The 14,885-nt window shown below is 39.2% G+C and overlaps 1 protein-coding gene across 1 annotated transcript in view; it reads left to right on the forward strand.

Moving 5' to 3' along the window:
- The first annotated feature begins 304 nt into the window (after positions 1-304).
- Positions 305-14,885, forward strand: part of LOC135071064 (uncharacterized) — a 28,595-nt gene continuing 14,014 nt past the window's right edge. The window contains exons 1-2 of the mRNA XM_063964810.1: positions 305-755; positions 5,134-5,234. Of these exons, the coding sequence (XP_063820880.1) occupies positions 554-755; positions 5,134-5,234 (303 nt within the window). The 5' untranslated portion in view covers positions 305-553. The remainder of the gene's footprint in view (positions 756-5,133; positions 5,235-14,885) is intronic.

The following is a 14,885-nucleotide window of genomic DNA, read 5'->3' on the forward strand; positions in this document are numbered from 1 at the left end:
TCCATTCAAACTGTATTTGCCATAGAGTGAAAGTGTGTGTTAATTAATAGTGCAAAGTATCGATCAATCGTTTCACCATGGTTCTAAATATAAAATTCCGTCGGGGAAGACAAAGTTCGCGCGCAATACGGGCGCAGGCAGGTAGCGGCGCGGCGGGCGGCGTGCGGCGGCGGGCGGCGGGCGGCGGCGGGCGGTGGCGGCGGCGGCGTATCGATTCCAAGGCGCCTTCAGTCGGCGTCCGTCGAGCGCCGCGCTGCGCCGAGCCGCCGGCGAGCGGGCGTCGCCCCTCCCTCGCGGCCCGCGCCCCGCTGCCGCCACTCCATACGATCTGCCGTCGCCGGCAAACTCGACCGACCTCTTTTCGCTAGCTAACGTCGCCCTCGCGCTCGTTTCCCGCCGCGATCTCGTCGAACTCTTCCGGTTTTTGACTTTGAAACTTTCGGAATGTTTAGGTCGTGATGCGGCGGTAGGTGAAGGAAGCCGAGTGATGTGGCGGTGCGCGGCGCGCCGAGGATGGCCAGGCCGGGCGGGCGGTCTTCCGGGCGCGTGAGCGATGGACTGCTGCAACTACGGGGAGTACCGCGGGCACGGCGTGGCCTACGCGGGCTGGGAGGGCTACGGGTACGCGCCGCCGCCGCACGCGCCCTTCGCGCACGCCTTCTACCCGCCGCACGCGCAGGACCCCTACGCGAGATACTACCGCTACGACTACCCCGCGCACCACCCGCACCACAATGAACATGTATTGCCTATGGGTTGGTATTACTATTGCTTTTACTATTTTTTCAGGACTTTTCAGAAGATCATGGGATGCAATAAACTATTGATTTATTAATTTAAAGATGTAACTTTAATGTAGAGTTCCTGCCACAGCATTTGAGAAGAAAATGAGGGTTATTCATGGGATACATTCACTTTCTTTTGATATTAGGATTAGCATGTAGCAAAAATAAGTTGTTATAAAATAGGAAACTGCCAGAAACGCATGTTACATCCATGTACGTTGAAATTTCCAACGTAATCTTTATCGGAGAGTTTGTTTATGACTTTCAAAGTCGTTACAAACTTGCAACTGCACAGTTTTCAGGAAACAAGCTGTAAAACTAAATAAAGATAACCTCTGCCAGTACATAAAACATCAATAAAACAGTCAATTGATAATATTTTGACAACAAATAATGCTGAATTTTTAAAATATTTTGAACACTTTCCCAATTAAAATAATTCGTGTCCACAAAAGATAACAACCGGTGTATTTGGAAAAAAATTGAAAAAGGAAATGAGTTTTCATATTTCAGCTTGAAAAAGAAACGCAAACTGTATTTTTGTAGCAACGAATCTACAAAACGCGACATATGAAAAACAGTCCGTCGCAAGCAGTCTTAATTCCTCAACATAATTAAATTACTAGCCCTGTACTAGTTTTCCGTCCACATACTTGCTAAAGTTGTTCGAATCGCGCGCGTCTGCGTCTGAAATTTGTTTACCAATACGCCAGAGATCGGAATGCGCGTGGCGCAAGCGACAATCTGAACAATGAAGAATGAAGTAAGAATTAATGTTTACGTTTGGGTGGATTTCTCGACTACGTCACGTGTCGATGCCGAGGGGAGGCGGGGGACGCAACAGGTGGTCGCGCCCCCGCAACTCGATTGATCGCACTCTCGCCACTCTACATATTGACCGGGGTACAAACGCCCGCGTTGCGATTCACTGCAAACTTGCTTTTGTATGCTACGTGAAATATACTGAAGTTCGCAATCGCTAATGATATTAGCGGGTGGGTTTCAGTCGATAAAGAAACAGGTCAAGCTGCACACACGCGTTATTAATTAGCGCGTGTGTTCAAGCCGTGAAAATTATGAGTCTCCAAGCACTTACATGATTTAAATTATTTTCAAGTATTTTTCAGGCTCTTACATCACACAATATCGATAGGTGTAAACTTGTAAAAATTATTAATAGACAAAAAATTTTAAACAAATAAAATTACAATGAGAAATGATGAAATTTCCACATTTTCCAAGCTATTTGCAGCACAATTTTAAATAATACGTTTTCAGTCAACTGTAGGTTACAGACCCTTTCTTCTTAATTGAAGGTTACATAAACACGGCAAGTTATTCAAGCCGTAAAAAACTTTCCATTATTATATTCCTCTCTGTTAGTAACACAATTTTGTTACGTACGAAGTTCGCAAGGGAAACCTTACGAAAAGTTTTTTTCAAAACGGTCGGTAGACGAGGTTACAATATTTTCCTTTTTAAGCGACGGGGACAATAATTTACGACATTAGGGCTCAATCCTGCGCCTGGACAGGCGCCTCGTCAGGTCAGCGATTAATGAATATGTAGATGAATTTTTTCGCACAATTTCCCGCGACAGATAACAATTTGTATTTTAATTTTGTCCCGAGGAAGGCGTTAAGGAGGTGCGAGACGGGATTTACAAAATATTTATCTTCCCGCTCTACCATTCCAATTTTATTTCGCCGAGATGTTTTCCAGTTAGATTTGCGATTAAAGGATTTTCGCACCCTTATGAAATTATGGAAATGATTATGGACATTTAAAATGTTGGATTGGAGTTTCAGGGTTTCACGCAAATTTTTTTCTTAATGAAATTGTATTTACAGGTACGTTTATTAATTTTACAAGAAAATCAGTTGTACTAGTGGGATATGTCTTTTATATGCAGATTAACCCTTGAGCTTTCAAAAAGATTTTTATTTTTGCTTAACAAGAAAGTTAGAGGATAAAGAAAATTGTTGCAAATCCTTGAAATCTACTAAAGAAAATCTGGAAACCCAGCCCCTGAAGCGAGGTAGAAAACATGTTATCACAGGGAAAACGCCGCAGGCTCTCGCTAGTATTTCATTTGTGAAAATAACCAGCGAGTAACTAAGCCTATAAAATAACAAGCTGTCATTCCCAGTTAGCAAAATAACATACAAAATCCGGTATGACGATTCTATTGTTGTATATTGTTAACATATGGCAGTGACAGCGCTATAATTAAACATGTTGACATATCCCCGCTTCGATGAGTGATTCAATTGTAAACAATTTCATTGGAACGTAATAATAACATCTCTACTGTATTATTGTTGACAAATATCCAACGTTTCACTTAAATTTACTTACGATGAGTTACTTACTGCAACATCTAGGTTAATTTATTGATACTCATGCACATATTGTTCGAAGTTACTTTTTGCGTAGAGACGTAGTACCTACCTAATAAACTTGTTGGATTATGTATTGCTTAGTAGTTAAAGCTACTTTTTTGAATATCAAGTTGAATGTGATTTTGAAAACCGTTAGCTAAGCGTCTATCTTTTGGTAGGTAATAATTTAAAGTAAACCTCTGTTTTCAACTAACTGTTTAACTAACAGCAAAACGATTACAAAATATGATAGGATACGTAGTCTAGAGACCCTCAGTTACTAGCATACTTGTTACCCAATTATTTAAATAATTTCACAATTTTATTATGACGCATTGTTGCAACATTGAGAGAAATTAAGTATTTTACTATCGTGTGAAATGTTCTTTCATTTGTAAGCGATGATCATTGACGTTGTTTTGGAACTATGATGGACCACATTTATTTATTTATTTTATTTTAGATGCTCATACAATTATACTATACAAGTTATCATTTCCAGATAGCGTTGGGAATACTTTCATGAAATACGAAGTGCAAATGCATTATTCATATTGTTTACTTATGAATATTTCATGGGCGTTTATTAATAAACCATAACGTACTTAACGCCTTAATACTTATGAGTTTATTTGTTTGGGTTTACATTGTAACTTTCTGTTATTGAGTTAGGGACTTTTCTGATTTAAAAATTTGTAGGGTTTTATAAAAGAAGCAGTTATACCTCTTGCTAAAGATACGATAATCTCAGTTATTTTGGTATTTGATAGTTGAAAGACCGTAGTTTTGTTGGATTCGAATTCAGATTATAAGAACCTCCTCCATGTTATAGTTCGAATAGTAGTTCTAATATTAGGTTTACTGTTCTCTCTCAGTAACCTTGAGGTACTAGTACCTACGTTACGTACAGACTATGCTACGGACGAGCAACTTGATTAAGGTTGTTGGGGGCAATTTGATGCAGGCGTCCCTAGCTTGTCGATGGGCGAGGTCTATAGTCTGTATACGACTAGTTGACCCATGACGAGTACCCAAAAACAGATATACGATCTTTAGTTTAAATTGAAAAGTTTGCTGACATATTTTAGCTAGAAAGAACACGAGCAAAATTATAAGCATGCAAATTTTTGTGGACTATTCGTTGTAGACTTTACTCCCCAGTTTATCAACGTTTAGATGGTTGAGATGATGACGATAAACTGATATTATTCTTAGAATTATATCGGGATTCTCATTCCTACCAATGAAACCCAACCAGTGCGATGTCACCCCTGAGATGTATGCAGTATCCTATAGGTAGCAAGGATCTACAGTTTGGCCTCCAAAGAAACCCAGTCAGTGCGGTTAAGTGTCGTCCCTGAGATATCTGCATCTCCTATACTTAGATAGCAGGGATCTAGAGTTTGGCCTTCAATGAAATCCAACCTTTAATGAAGGTTGAGTACTAACGCCCGTATTCACAAACTAATGTTTGTAAATAGTAATCTATGAGGTCTCACCTGGGAAGTACCTGGATGCAAGCGGCGCAGGACCGGTCTTTGTGGAAATCCTTGGGGGAGGCCTTTGTCCAGCAGTGGACGTCTTTCGGCTGAAACGACGAGGTCTCACAGTGCACGTGGACGCACAGGGTGACACACGAACCAATCACAGAGCTCTATTCAACGCTGTGCGTTCGATTTGCTGCTTCACATAAGAAAGCATCGTTTGGGAATACGGGCGTAAGTCTCAAAGAAGAAGGTACTCATGTATGATCTGAAAGTTGTGAAGAAACTTGAAAGTATCTAGACCAGCTTCTTGACATGCCCTTACGAGCATGTATAAATGCTGAGCTGAGGCTATTGGCGCAGTTACTTACTAATTTTCTTTCTTTTTCTTTGTGTTGTTATTGTTTATAAATTGTGCTCACTGTGTAAAGTATAAAGTCCATTCTATTCTATTCTATGTCTGATACAGGTTGTTGTTTGCAGAATACGGCGCGTACGCGTCCAAGGAGTCGCGCGTGCGCCGCGCGGTCGCCCGTCGCGAGCGGCCGCTCATTCCAGCACAACACCTGCCGCATCCGCCTACGGCAAGTTACATTGTAACTTTATTTTGATAAATATTAAACCAATCACCGCTTTCCATGGAACTGCAGTTGTGTCCATGAATCTACAGTCCTCCCCCAGGTTTGCTTGGAAGAAAGCGCTTCCCAGCGATAAGACCGCCTAAGAAAACTATGGCACTAATTTGTCAATTTTATATGGTTTGCAATAAAGGGCCTCAATCTGTCTAAAAGATTGCCACCTAATAAAGTTCTCGTAAATATATTATGTTTATAATTTATAGCACCGGACTCTCCTAAACTTTAACTAACTAGAATAATACAGAAACTTACTAGACTAGTACACAAATTTGGTTAGTTTTACGAAGTTTTAGACCATCATTAGTTAACGCTTATATCATTAATCAACATTGTTGAGTACCTAAATTCTGTTAGTATCGTACTGGCATCACACAACAAACTTCTCCAACCAAAAGTAAACATAAAACTCTACGTCTACGATAACAGTGCACGCCGTAAAAATTCAGCCAAGCGCACGGCTTAATCGTCGAAACTTTATTGCATTACGAAAATATAATACGATAACTCCGAGTGAAAAGGCCAGTATAAATTATGTAGGTCAGTGTCACAGGACAGTCGGCGGCGAAGCGAGCCTTCGTCGCATTCTAACATCAATCATGCGCACTCCGAATAGAGGTTAAATTGAGTCGGCAGCCACGCGAGGATGCGATGCGAAACATTCCTTACATTTGAGCGGTTGAAATGATTTTCATTCAGTTCAAGTTGAAAATGTGCGCGGAAAGTTTGCCGCTGAATATCAATGTTGAATCGATATTTCGTTCGGCCGTGGCGCGTACATTGACATTCATTTTAGTGTTAGATAATGAAGAAATGGCGTGATGATAGTGCCTATTTAGGACTATTTTTAATTAGTTTTTTCTTGAAATATTTGAGTAGGGGAAAAATTTAATTGATGGGAAATAGGTAATTTCAGTTCAAAATTGTGAATTCAGTTAATAAGTATTAATTTTACTGTTTAAATTCGGGTACTTTTATAGGGAATTGATTTATTGTTCTTATGACTTTTTCAAAATGAATATTTAAAAATTATCTCTATTAAAAAAGCTTTAAAAACTTAACAACGTAACGGCATAAATTATAAAAATATTAAATTAATAAACAATAACAAATTAGTTCCGGCGCTACTCACTGTCCGAACCAGACACTTAACTACAGAGAACGTTGACAAATAATCGAGTCGAAAGTGGTATCATTACGGCGTCATATTACAAGACAAGTGAGCGGCACAAAGGCGCTAATGAGGGCGGGGTAGGGCGGGCGGCGCGCGCGGGCGGCCCTGAGAGGTGGAGGTGCCCTATGAAAGCTGTCAGCGGTTGATTTTTCCGAGTGTCGTGGGCGCGCTGATCGATAAGTCACGTGGCCGCCTCGCTCGATAGTTCGTGTGCACGTAGGAACAACTAGCCGTGTATGCGGATTTGTGATCACGTAGATGTCGCAAACATTTTTAGGGTTGTACAGCCTGGATAAAGCAGTGCTAGAAGACAGGAATGCAAATGTTTAGCGACGTGCAACGGGCGGGAAGATGTGTATAGCCTTTACCGGTATAAGGCGCTGTCTGAACGTGGCTTTACGCATTGCTATGACTACCGGCAGCGCGTCTGTTGATAATAAAAATTCAAAGGCGTATTCTTCTCAGTCTTGCCAACCTGATGGCTGGGCGAGTGTTATGATAACAAATCTTAGGGCGAAACTTATTTTATTCAACAAAATATTGATGTTTTGTTAGGATCAATACGTAGGCTCAATAAACATATCACACGTTTATTAATTGTTCGTGCCAGTAAAGATTCAGCTGTTTCCGCACGCGGCCGGTCCGGGTCCGGCGCAGAGACGAGGTTAACGACTTCGCAAAGTTCACTCACTCGAAACGTTTTGTGATCGCCACTGATATACGGATGAGAACTTTGATTGAGTGCCATTTTATTGTAATTTCGAGTTTGCAAAGATCAGGTAAAGATAGCAAAATTTAGATCATGTGCACGCGAATTGATAAATCGCGGTAACCGTAATTTATTGCATGTCAGTCTTCGGATAAGTTTATGTAAATAATTTAGTTATGAAATATTGCATTAACTGGTCCCGTCTCATATTGCTCTACATTAAACTTTTTAAAATTTAGGGCGTGTAAAGTAATAAGCAAGTAAATATTCACGTGTATTAAACAAAATACGACATAATCGCGTTCAGGGGTTAACGCGCCCGTAAAATATTAAACTCAAAAGTAATTGATCAAAAGTTGAAACTTTTCGTCCAGTAATCGCCGTAGCATCCCTCGTAGACAGATCCGTAGCGCCGTAGACAGACACGTAGCGCAACCTGTTTGCCGGCACGGCAAATTGGAGTAACGAAGTAACTTGAACGAACTTCGGAAGCGATACGTTTCAATACGGACGAAAGTTTTCTCCTCCGCGCGATCTGCCGAAACCAGGATTGATTCGTCTGTCGTGGGAATGTCATTCAGAAACGATGTTTTATTCACGCGGATTGAATTAGGATCTGCATGACACGGAGTTAGATTTGTCGATTGCCGTAAGGTGCAAAGTTGTGCATTTCACTGGAAAAATAATAAATACCTCAAAAGTGGTTTTCTAAGTATAAAAAGAAAAACATAATAACATTAATCACGATAGGTAAGATAAATGTCTAACTAAGTAAAAACAACATACTTTATCTAGTATTATGTATGTTCTGAAGGTGGTCCCTCGAGGACTTATTTCATTAATAGAAAGTAACACTAAATCTCGTGCAGTGACATGGGAAAATAATGGTAACTGGTTATTATCTTCCAAACGTACGTCTATTTCGAAACAGTTAAAATGTTAGAGCTTGGTCATTTCGCACGATCTTTGAAAGGAATAAATAGTGTAATGTTAATTAATAAGAATTAGTTTATAGCCGAAAAATATAACATTTTAGTAAGTATTTAATTTAAAACATTACCTCGTAGGCCGAGATAGGCGCGACGAAGGCGGCAGTTGAAGGAATGACAGGCATCGATCGGCCTCTCGCCCTCCGCACTATATCTTACCTTTTCTTATCTTATCTTTGGTAGGTCTTCTGAAATCTGAAACAAGGTATGTATTCATTATTGGCATTTGCAATAAAATTATTTATAATACTTTGATGCCCACAAACATTTGCAAGTCATATAGGTCTCGTAATTGTAAATACCTACGTCCTTTTAAAGACAAAAAAGCGTAAAGAAATTATGGTTTTGTTCAGACGAAGGCACAGCTAACCCTGACGCTTCAAACGCAGTAACAATAGATGACGCTATTTTGTGAAGAAAATGCCTAAAATGGATCAGAAAGACCAAATAAAGTGCCATAGTTTGGGCTAGAGGTGTCAAAAAATATAGCTTTTAAATTCCTACCTAGAGGTAGATAAAATAATTTGTTTGGTGATTTTTGAATTCTTGTCTTGTACAAATAAGATGATAAAAACTCTGCTACAAAAGAGATTGAATTGTCATTATTTCATGTTGTTTGCAAGGCACTTTTTTGGCCAGACAATTCTTTGTAGCGGTGCACCGTACCGATGTAAACGATGACGGGCGCACCGTTAGCGTCGCGATGCACGTCGGTCGTCGGTGCACGGAGTGACGTCCATCGATCGGCGCCGGTTCCCTCGGCACTAGAGTTCATCATGACTACGGACGCTATTAACTACAACGTTTTTCTTTTGTTTACCATTTTTGAGTCTGTTTTGAAACCAATAACAATTTATGTTTTTCTTTTATTTACTATTTTTGAGTCTGCTAGGTATATCCTACTATTTATTAGCATTGCGAAAGTTTGTTAGTATGAAAGTTTATTCTTCTTTTAGGAATTTTTTTGATATCATAATTTGGTGAAACTTTTCAATTATTATATTTATCTAACCAGCATAATATTGACTAAGCTACTTTTAATCGAAGTCTACGTGGACAAATTCACAGAAAAAGAAAAGTTAGTAAGAAGGGATTTCATACTAAAACTATTTTCTAATAAACTGAAAAGTTAATAAAAATCACCACCTCGGTATGATATTCATGAAACGATTTAAATAATACGCAAGAACTTAAACAACTAAAATAACGAGCTTTTTAACACAGAGCTCTCTTTACGACACATAAATCGCCGGCTCAGCCGTGTAGATCCTAGTTATGCTATTATCACAATGCAAAATGCACCCGGCGTTAAGACATTAAATAAATTAAGCAAGCACATGCAGGCAACTAAAACCAAAACAAACGGTTGACGCTTTAATTGCTACGACGTGTTATAAATAATTAAATACGAGTCTGGCAGCAATTTTGATTCAAGTAAAATAAATATAAAATAATGTTTTTTAAAGGTTCATTCATTCTTCTCCTCGCGTGTATTCGTTTCGTTTGATGAAATTCATAAAAAATCGAATACAAAAAATTCTTAAAAGGCAATATTTTTAAATTACCTAGTTCCATTGTATGTACATTAATTTTTAAACATTGTTACCTACCAATTTGTCATAAAACCAATGAGATAATATTCTTTCTTTCAAACTTTTCTTTCATGCTTTTAGTGTCTAACTTAACATATTTATTAAGCACTAGAAAGTATGAAGTTATTTGGCAACCCCTAACTTTTTCTATTCTTATGGGTTATTACAAAGTTACTGCATGTTCTCTCTAACTCACCCTGATGCTCACGTGAGAACCTGAATCCTGAAGCTCACGTGAGAATAAAATGAAGTCGAAAATACGTTTTTGCGGAGAAAAGGCCTCACAATTTATGAGCCGGCGTTGCTGTCTAACACGGCGTGATAGGAGAGATAGAGAATTTTGAAATTTATTACTGAAGAAACCCTACCTGGTTTCTTGGCACAAAATCAGGGTTCTCAAAATTATAGATGGTAATTTTTGGTCTCTTCCTCTTTCGGCATTCTATACAGACTATGCTAGAACGACGTGTCGTGTAGTGGCGACCACGAGCCGGAAGACGTAGCGTGGGCAGGCCTCCCACTAGGTGGACCGACGATCTGGTGAAGGTCGCGGGAGGTGCCTGGATACGAGCGGCGCAGGACCGGTCTTTGTGGAAATCCTTGGGGGAAGCCTTTGTCCAGCAGTGGACGTCTTTCGGCTGAAACGAGAACGAACTGTTAGGCCGGGCTTTGATAGAGTCTTTTTAAAAAAGGCTAATTATTCTAGCTAAAATAAAATACAATGATTGGATTTGAAAGAGGCAGCCGTCACGCACGAGTGGTAGCGAAGAACTGGCGAGCCCGTGAAGCGGGCGAGCCAACTCGGGCAAAAATGCTGATGCCACAGGATTTTCTGGGCATCAGGGGTTTTATGTACATCAGAGGGATGTAACACCTCCCCCCATCAAGAATAAACTTAGGGGTTAAATCTCCTAAGTTTATGGGTTTAAGTAAATTTATCTAAAGGTTCCTGCGAATTTTGGGGAATGAGGTTCCCGGGTTCTGTTCGGATTTAGATTCTACTTTAGGGGCGGTACGAGTAATCGCGAGTTCGGTTTGTTCGACATCGTGAATGCTGCCTGTTTTTATTTTAGTTAAATTATTATACTTATAGACTATTACAATTATTACAATTATGATTAGGAATAGGATAAACGACGAATAGTGTGCCCCGTATTTAATGATATGTGGTTCTTGAATAACTTTATTTAATTCGGTTAAAATTTTATCATTAGTGTATTTTCCAAAATTTACTTTATTCAGATCGAGATCTTTTAACTTGATGTTGGGTACACCATCGGCCATTTCCTTGAATTTACGGATATTACAACAACTGTCATTAATCAAATTAAAGTCTAAGTTAGATGAAGGTAAAGTTATGTTTAATACATTATTCTTAGGTATTAATTGGGTATCTTTACAATAAGCTTTACAAGATGTTGGAATTTCTATGATTCCGGTTCCTATAATATTAGTTTCTAACGTTTCGGAGTTTGAACAATCTATTGACAATTTACTCAAGGTGGATTGAACAAATATCCACTTATTATTCCGGAGTGGTTTCCAAACGTCCAAATTACCACGGATGAATTCCGTTCGACACTGATTAGGTAGTTTTGTTATTACTTTAGATAATAGTTCACTTTCACAATTGGGGTTTTCACTGGTTGGGAACACATTCACTGATTCACAGATATAGTTTTGTTTATTGGTATGTTTGCACTTTTCGAGGGAATCCAAGTTATTGTAGTGTAGTTTGTCCTTTGTTATAAGGATATACTTATGGCTAGGTATTACAACGCTGAACGAGTCTGGTGTTGTTAAGTTATGAGGAGTTGGTAACGGTATATTATTATACAAGTAAAACTGGCGTGGACCTACTAGGGGCACTTGTAGTACAAACATTATCTTATTACTAACATAATAGCTAACTAAATTACTAAGATTTAAAATAACATGAATCAAGTTTATATCTAAGTCTACGGCAAGTTCCAAATCACTGGGTAAGTGTCGGTAGTTATCGGCAAGCTCTCTATAAAGTTGTTGCGGAGTTATTACTGACGGATGAATGACATTAACATTACTAAATAAGATTGCATTGATTATGTCTTCGATCTGAAACGATAAGGTAAGCAAAGATGATTCTAAATTGGTGAAAATTTCATTTATTTCAGAAGTTATTAATAGATTATTGGTAGTATCAGAGATATTTATAAGTTTGGCTGAGAGCTTGTTGATAGCTGCACTGAGATTATCTTCGTTAATCTTGATTTTACTTAATGTTTCATTATAAGCGGATAATACAGATGTAGTGACTAATATGTGATCTTTCATTAATGAAGCCAATCTCTTTTGGTTGTTTTGTACATGTTTTATAGCCGCATCGTATTTGATAGCATCATCTTCGTCCAGAGTACCGAAGATCTGCTTCATAAGGGAGCCTATTCCGGGGATCCATGCGCTACGTTTTACTCTACTGTCTATTAAATGAGTTATTGAAGAATAATCTTTGATTATATCTTTAAAACGGATTGCAAAAGGTTGAAGGATGTTAAAGCACTCGGAATTATCTAGCGGTTTTATTTTTTCGCAAATGAATTTGACCTTATCCAGTTCCTGATTAATATTTTGTATATGCGGCCTTATATATGAAATATCTAATGGAATCAGTATCCTTAAATTTCCACTAATGATTTTGGCTTTTCCAATATAGTCAAAATAGATGCCCGAACTTGTGGGTATTGGTGTTATGAAACTTGGCGTAGCCGTAGCCGACACGCTGAAAATAAACAAATTAAAAGTAAGTTCTAACGTCTAGTGATAACTAACCTATTATATTACCTAAACTAAGGAGAACTGGGAAAGACGCCAGCTAATTTCACCTCGTCGCAGTGATGTTTGACGTGACGTCTGTTGATTAAAAGAGTGAGGGTATTGTTGTTGTGAACAGCAATAACCTTGTATGGACCTTTCCATATGGGTGAAAGTGCTTTACGCAGTCTTACATGATTTTTCAAATATACAAAGTCTCCCACTTTGTATTTAACGGGACGAGTCCTGCTATCGTAGTAGCCTTTGGATCTTTCTTTGGATTTTTCAATGTTTTCAACAGCCCGTTCCCAGGATAATTTAAGTCGGTGTTGGAGCATCCGGACGTAGTCGGGATAAGTAGTGAGGTCTTGACTGTAAATGGAATCGGGAATAAAGGCCTTGTGCCCAAACAGTAGTTCGTAAGGGGTGAAGTTCGTGGTACTATGAATGGCTGAATTGTAAGCTAGGATAGCCGTGTAAACGTAACGGGGCCAATCATCTTGGTTCTCGTTAACGTAAGACTTCAGATATTCTTTAAGCGTTGAATGACTTCTTTCCAGAGCTCCTTGAGTTTGTGGATGATACGGAGTGGACCATAATATCTGTTTTATTTTGAGGAAGGAACAGGTCTTTTTAAAGAGGTCAGCGGTAAAGTTTGTGCCTTGGTCAGTGAGAATGGAAACTTGGATGCCAAATAGGGAAATGAAGTGGACCAGACAGTCGGTTGTTTCTTCGGAAGAGACACTACGTAAAGGATAAGCTACTGAGAATTTGGTTAGATCATCCTGTATTGTTAGTATATATTTAAGTTTTGCGGGACCTGATTCGGGAAGTGGACCTACAATGTCCAGGGCTATTCTTTGAAAAGGGCTAGTAGAAGTGGTGGTTATCTGCATGGGCGCCTTGTTAGTTCGTCTTAGGGCTTTGTTTTCCTGACAGGAGGTGCAGTTTTTAATATATGATTCTACGTCGCTTTTCATTCCTTTCCAGTAATAGCGTTCTTGGATTCGGCTTAGCATTCGATTGCAACCCAAATGGCCAGCAATCGGGAGGTCGTGATTTTCTCTTAGGATTTTCTTTATTTCACTAAGGCTTGGATGAATTATATTGTTGTGGTAGATATTTACTGTAATATTAGTGTCATGGAAAAGGTAGACAATGATGTTGTAAATTTTAGCAAAAGAATGTTTTTGGAATGGATTTTTAAAGTCGGGTAATGCGATTTCGATTACGTCATCTGTTGATTCTAATAAGTGGTTTCTTACAGTTTTCAATGTTTGGAATATTTCTGGGTAAGTACACTCGTCAAAGTGGTTTACTTTCGGATAGATGAGATAAATTGATTTATTGCTAATGTCAGGGATTCTCTCGAATGAGTATAGTTGCTTTTCTGAATACAGTATTTCTTTGGGGTCTGTAGCTTGTTCAAGAATTTCGGAGATATAGGCATTCGATTCGTCTAAATCGATGGACGTAGGGACTAGTAGGATTTTGGCATGAGATTTCAGAAGGGATTGATTATGTTCTAACACCTTTGTGTTATAATTTCTGTTTTTATTATTGATTTCTTTCAGGAATTTGGAGTAATCATCACCGAGGGCTACGTGTTCTGGACTTGAAGGTAAGTTGGGACTTAGGTTAAGTGTTTCAGGATCTTGCAGGGGAGAGTCAGGCGTTGGGAGGAGCTGAGGTAAGGTATCTTGATTTCCAGGTGATGGATCGGGAGCATCTAGGAGTGGCTGAGGAGGTAAGTTTTCTTGCATTTCAGGATTGGATTCAGCGGGAATGTTTTTACTTGTAGAAGGTGTAGGATCAGGAGTAGTTGTAGTAGGAATTGCAGGTTCAGGGGATTGAGTCGGGTTGGTTTCCTCAGGACTGGATGGGAATGTGATTTCACGATCATCATCTAGTAGGTCAATGTTAGGTATACTGTCACTATCATTTTCAGAAGTATGCGGGAGCTGAATGTTTAGGTCATCCAGCGTGAGCGGACTAAAAGGTAAGTCATTATTTCCGTTATCAGCGGATTGGATAGGATCAAGTTGATTTGGAGCTTCTAATTGCGGTGGAGAGTCGGTAGGAATTATTGGATTTACAGGATGTCGAGATAATGCGTCAGCATTGGCGTTTACTTTGCCTTTTTTATATTGGATATTATACTCGAACTCTTCCAGTTTTAGGCGCCACCGGACTAAGCGAGACCCGGGGTCCTTGCAATTAAAAAGCCATTGAAGGGGTTTGTGGTCTGTGATGATTGTGAAACGGGTTCCATAGAGGTAAGGTCGGAACGTTTTGGTGCCGAACAGGATTGCTAGGCATTCCTTTTCAGTCACACTGTAATTGCAT

The sequence above is a fragment of the Ostrinia nubilalis genome, chromosome 4, assembly GCF_963855985.1.
Source record: "Ostrinia nubilalis chromosome 4, ilOstNubi1.1, whole genome shotgun sequence".
In the NCBI taxonomy this organism is placed as follows: domain Eukaryota; kingdom Metazoa; phylum Arthropoda; class Insecta; order Lepidoptera; family Crambidae; genus Ostrinia; species Ostrinia nubilalis.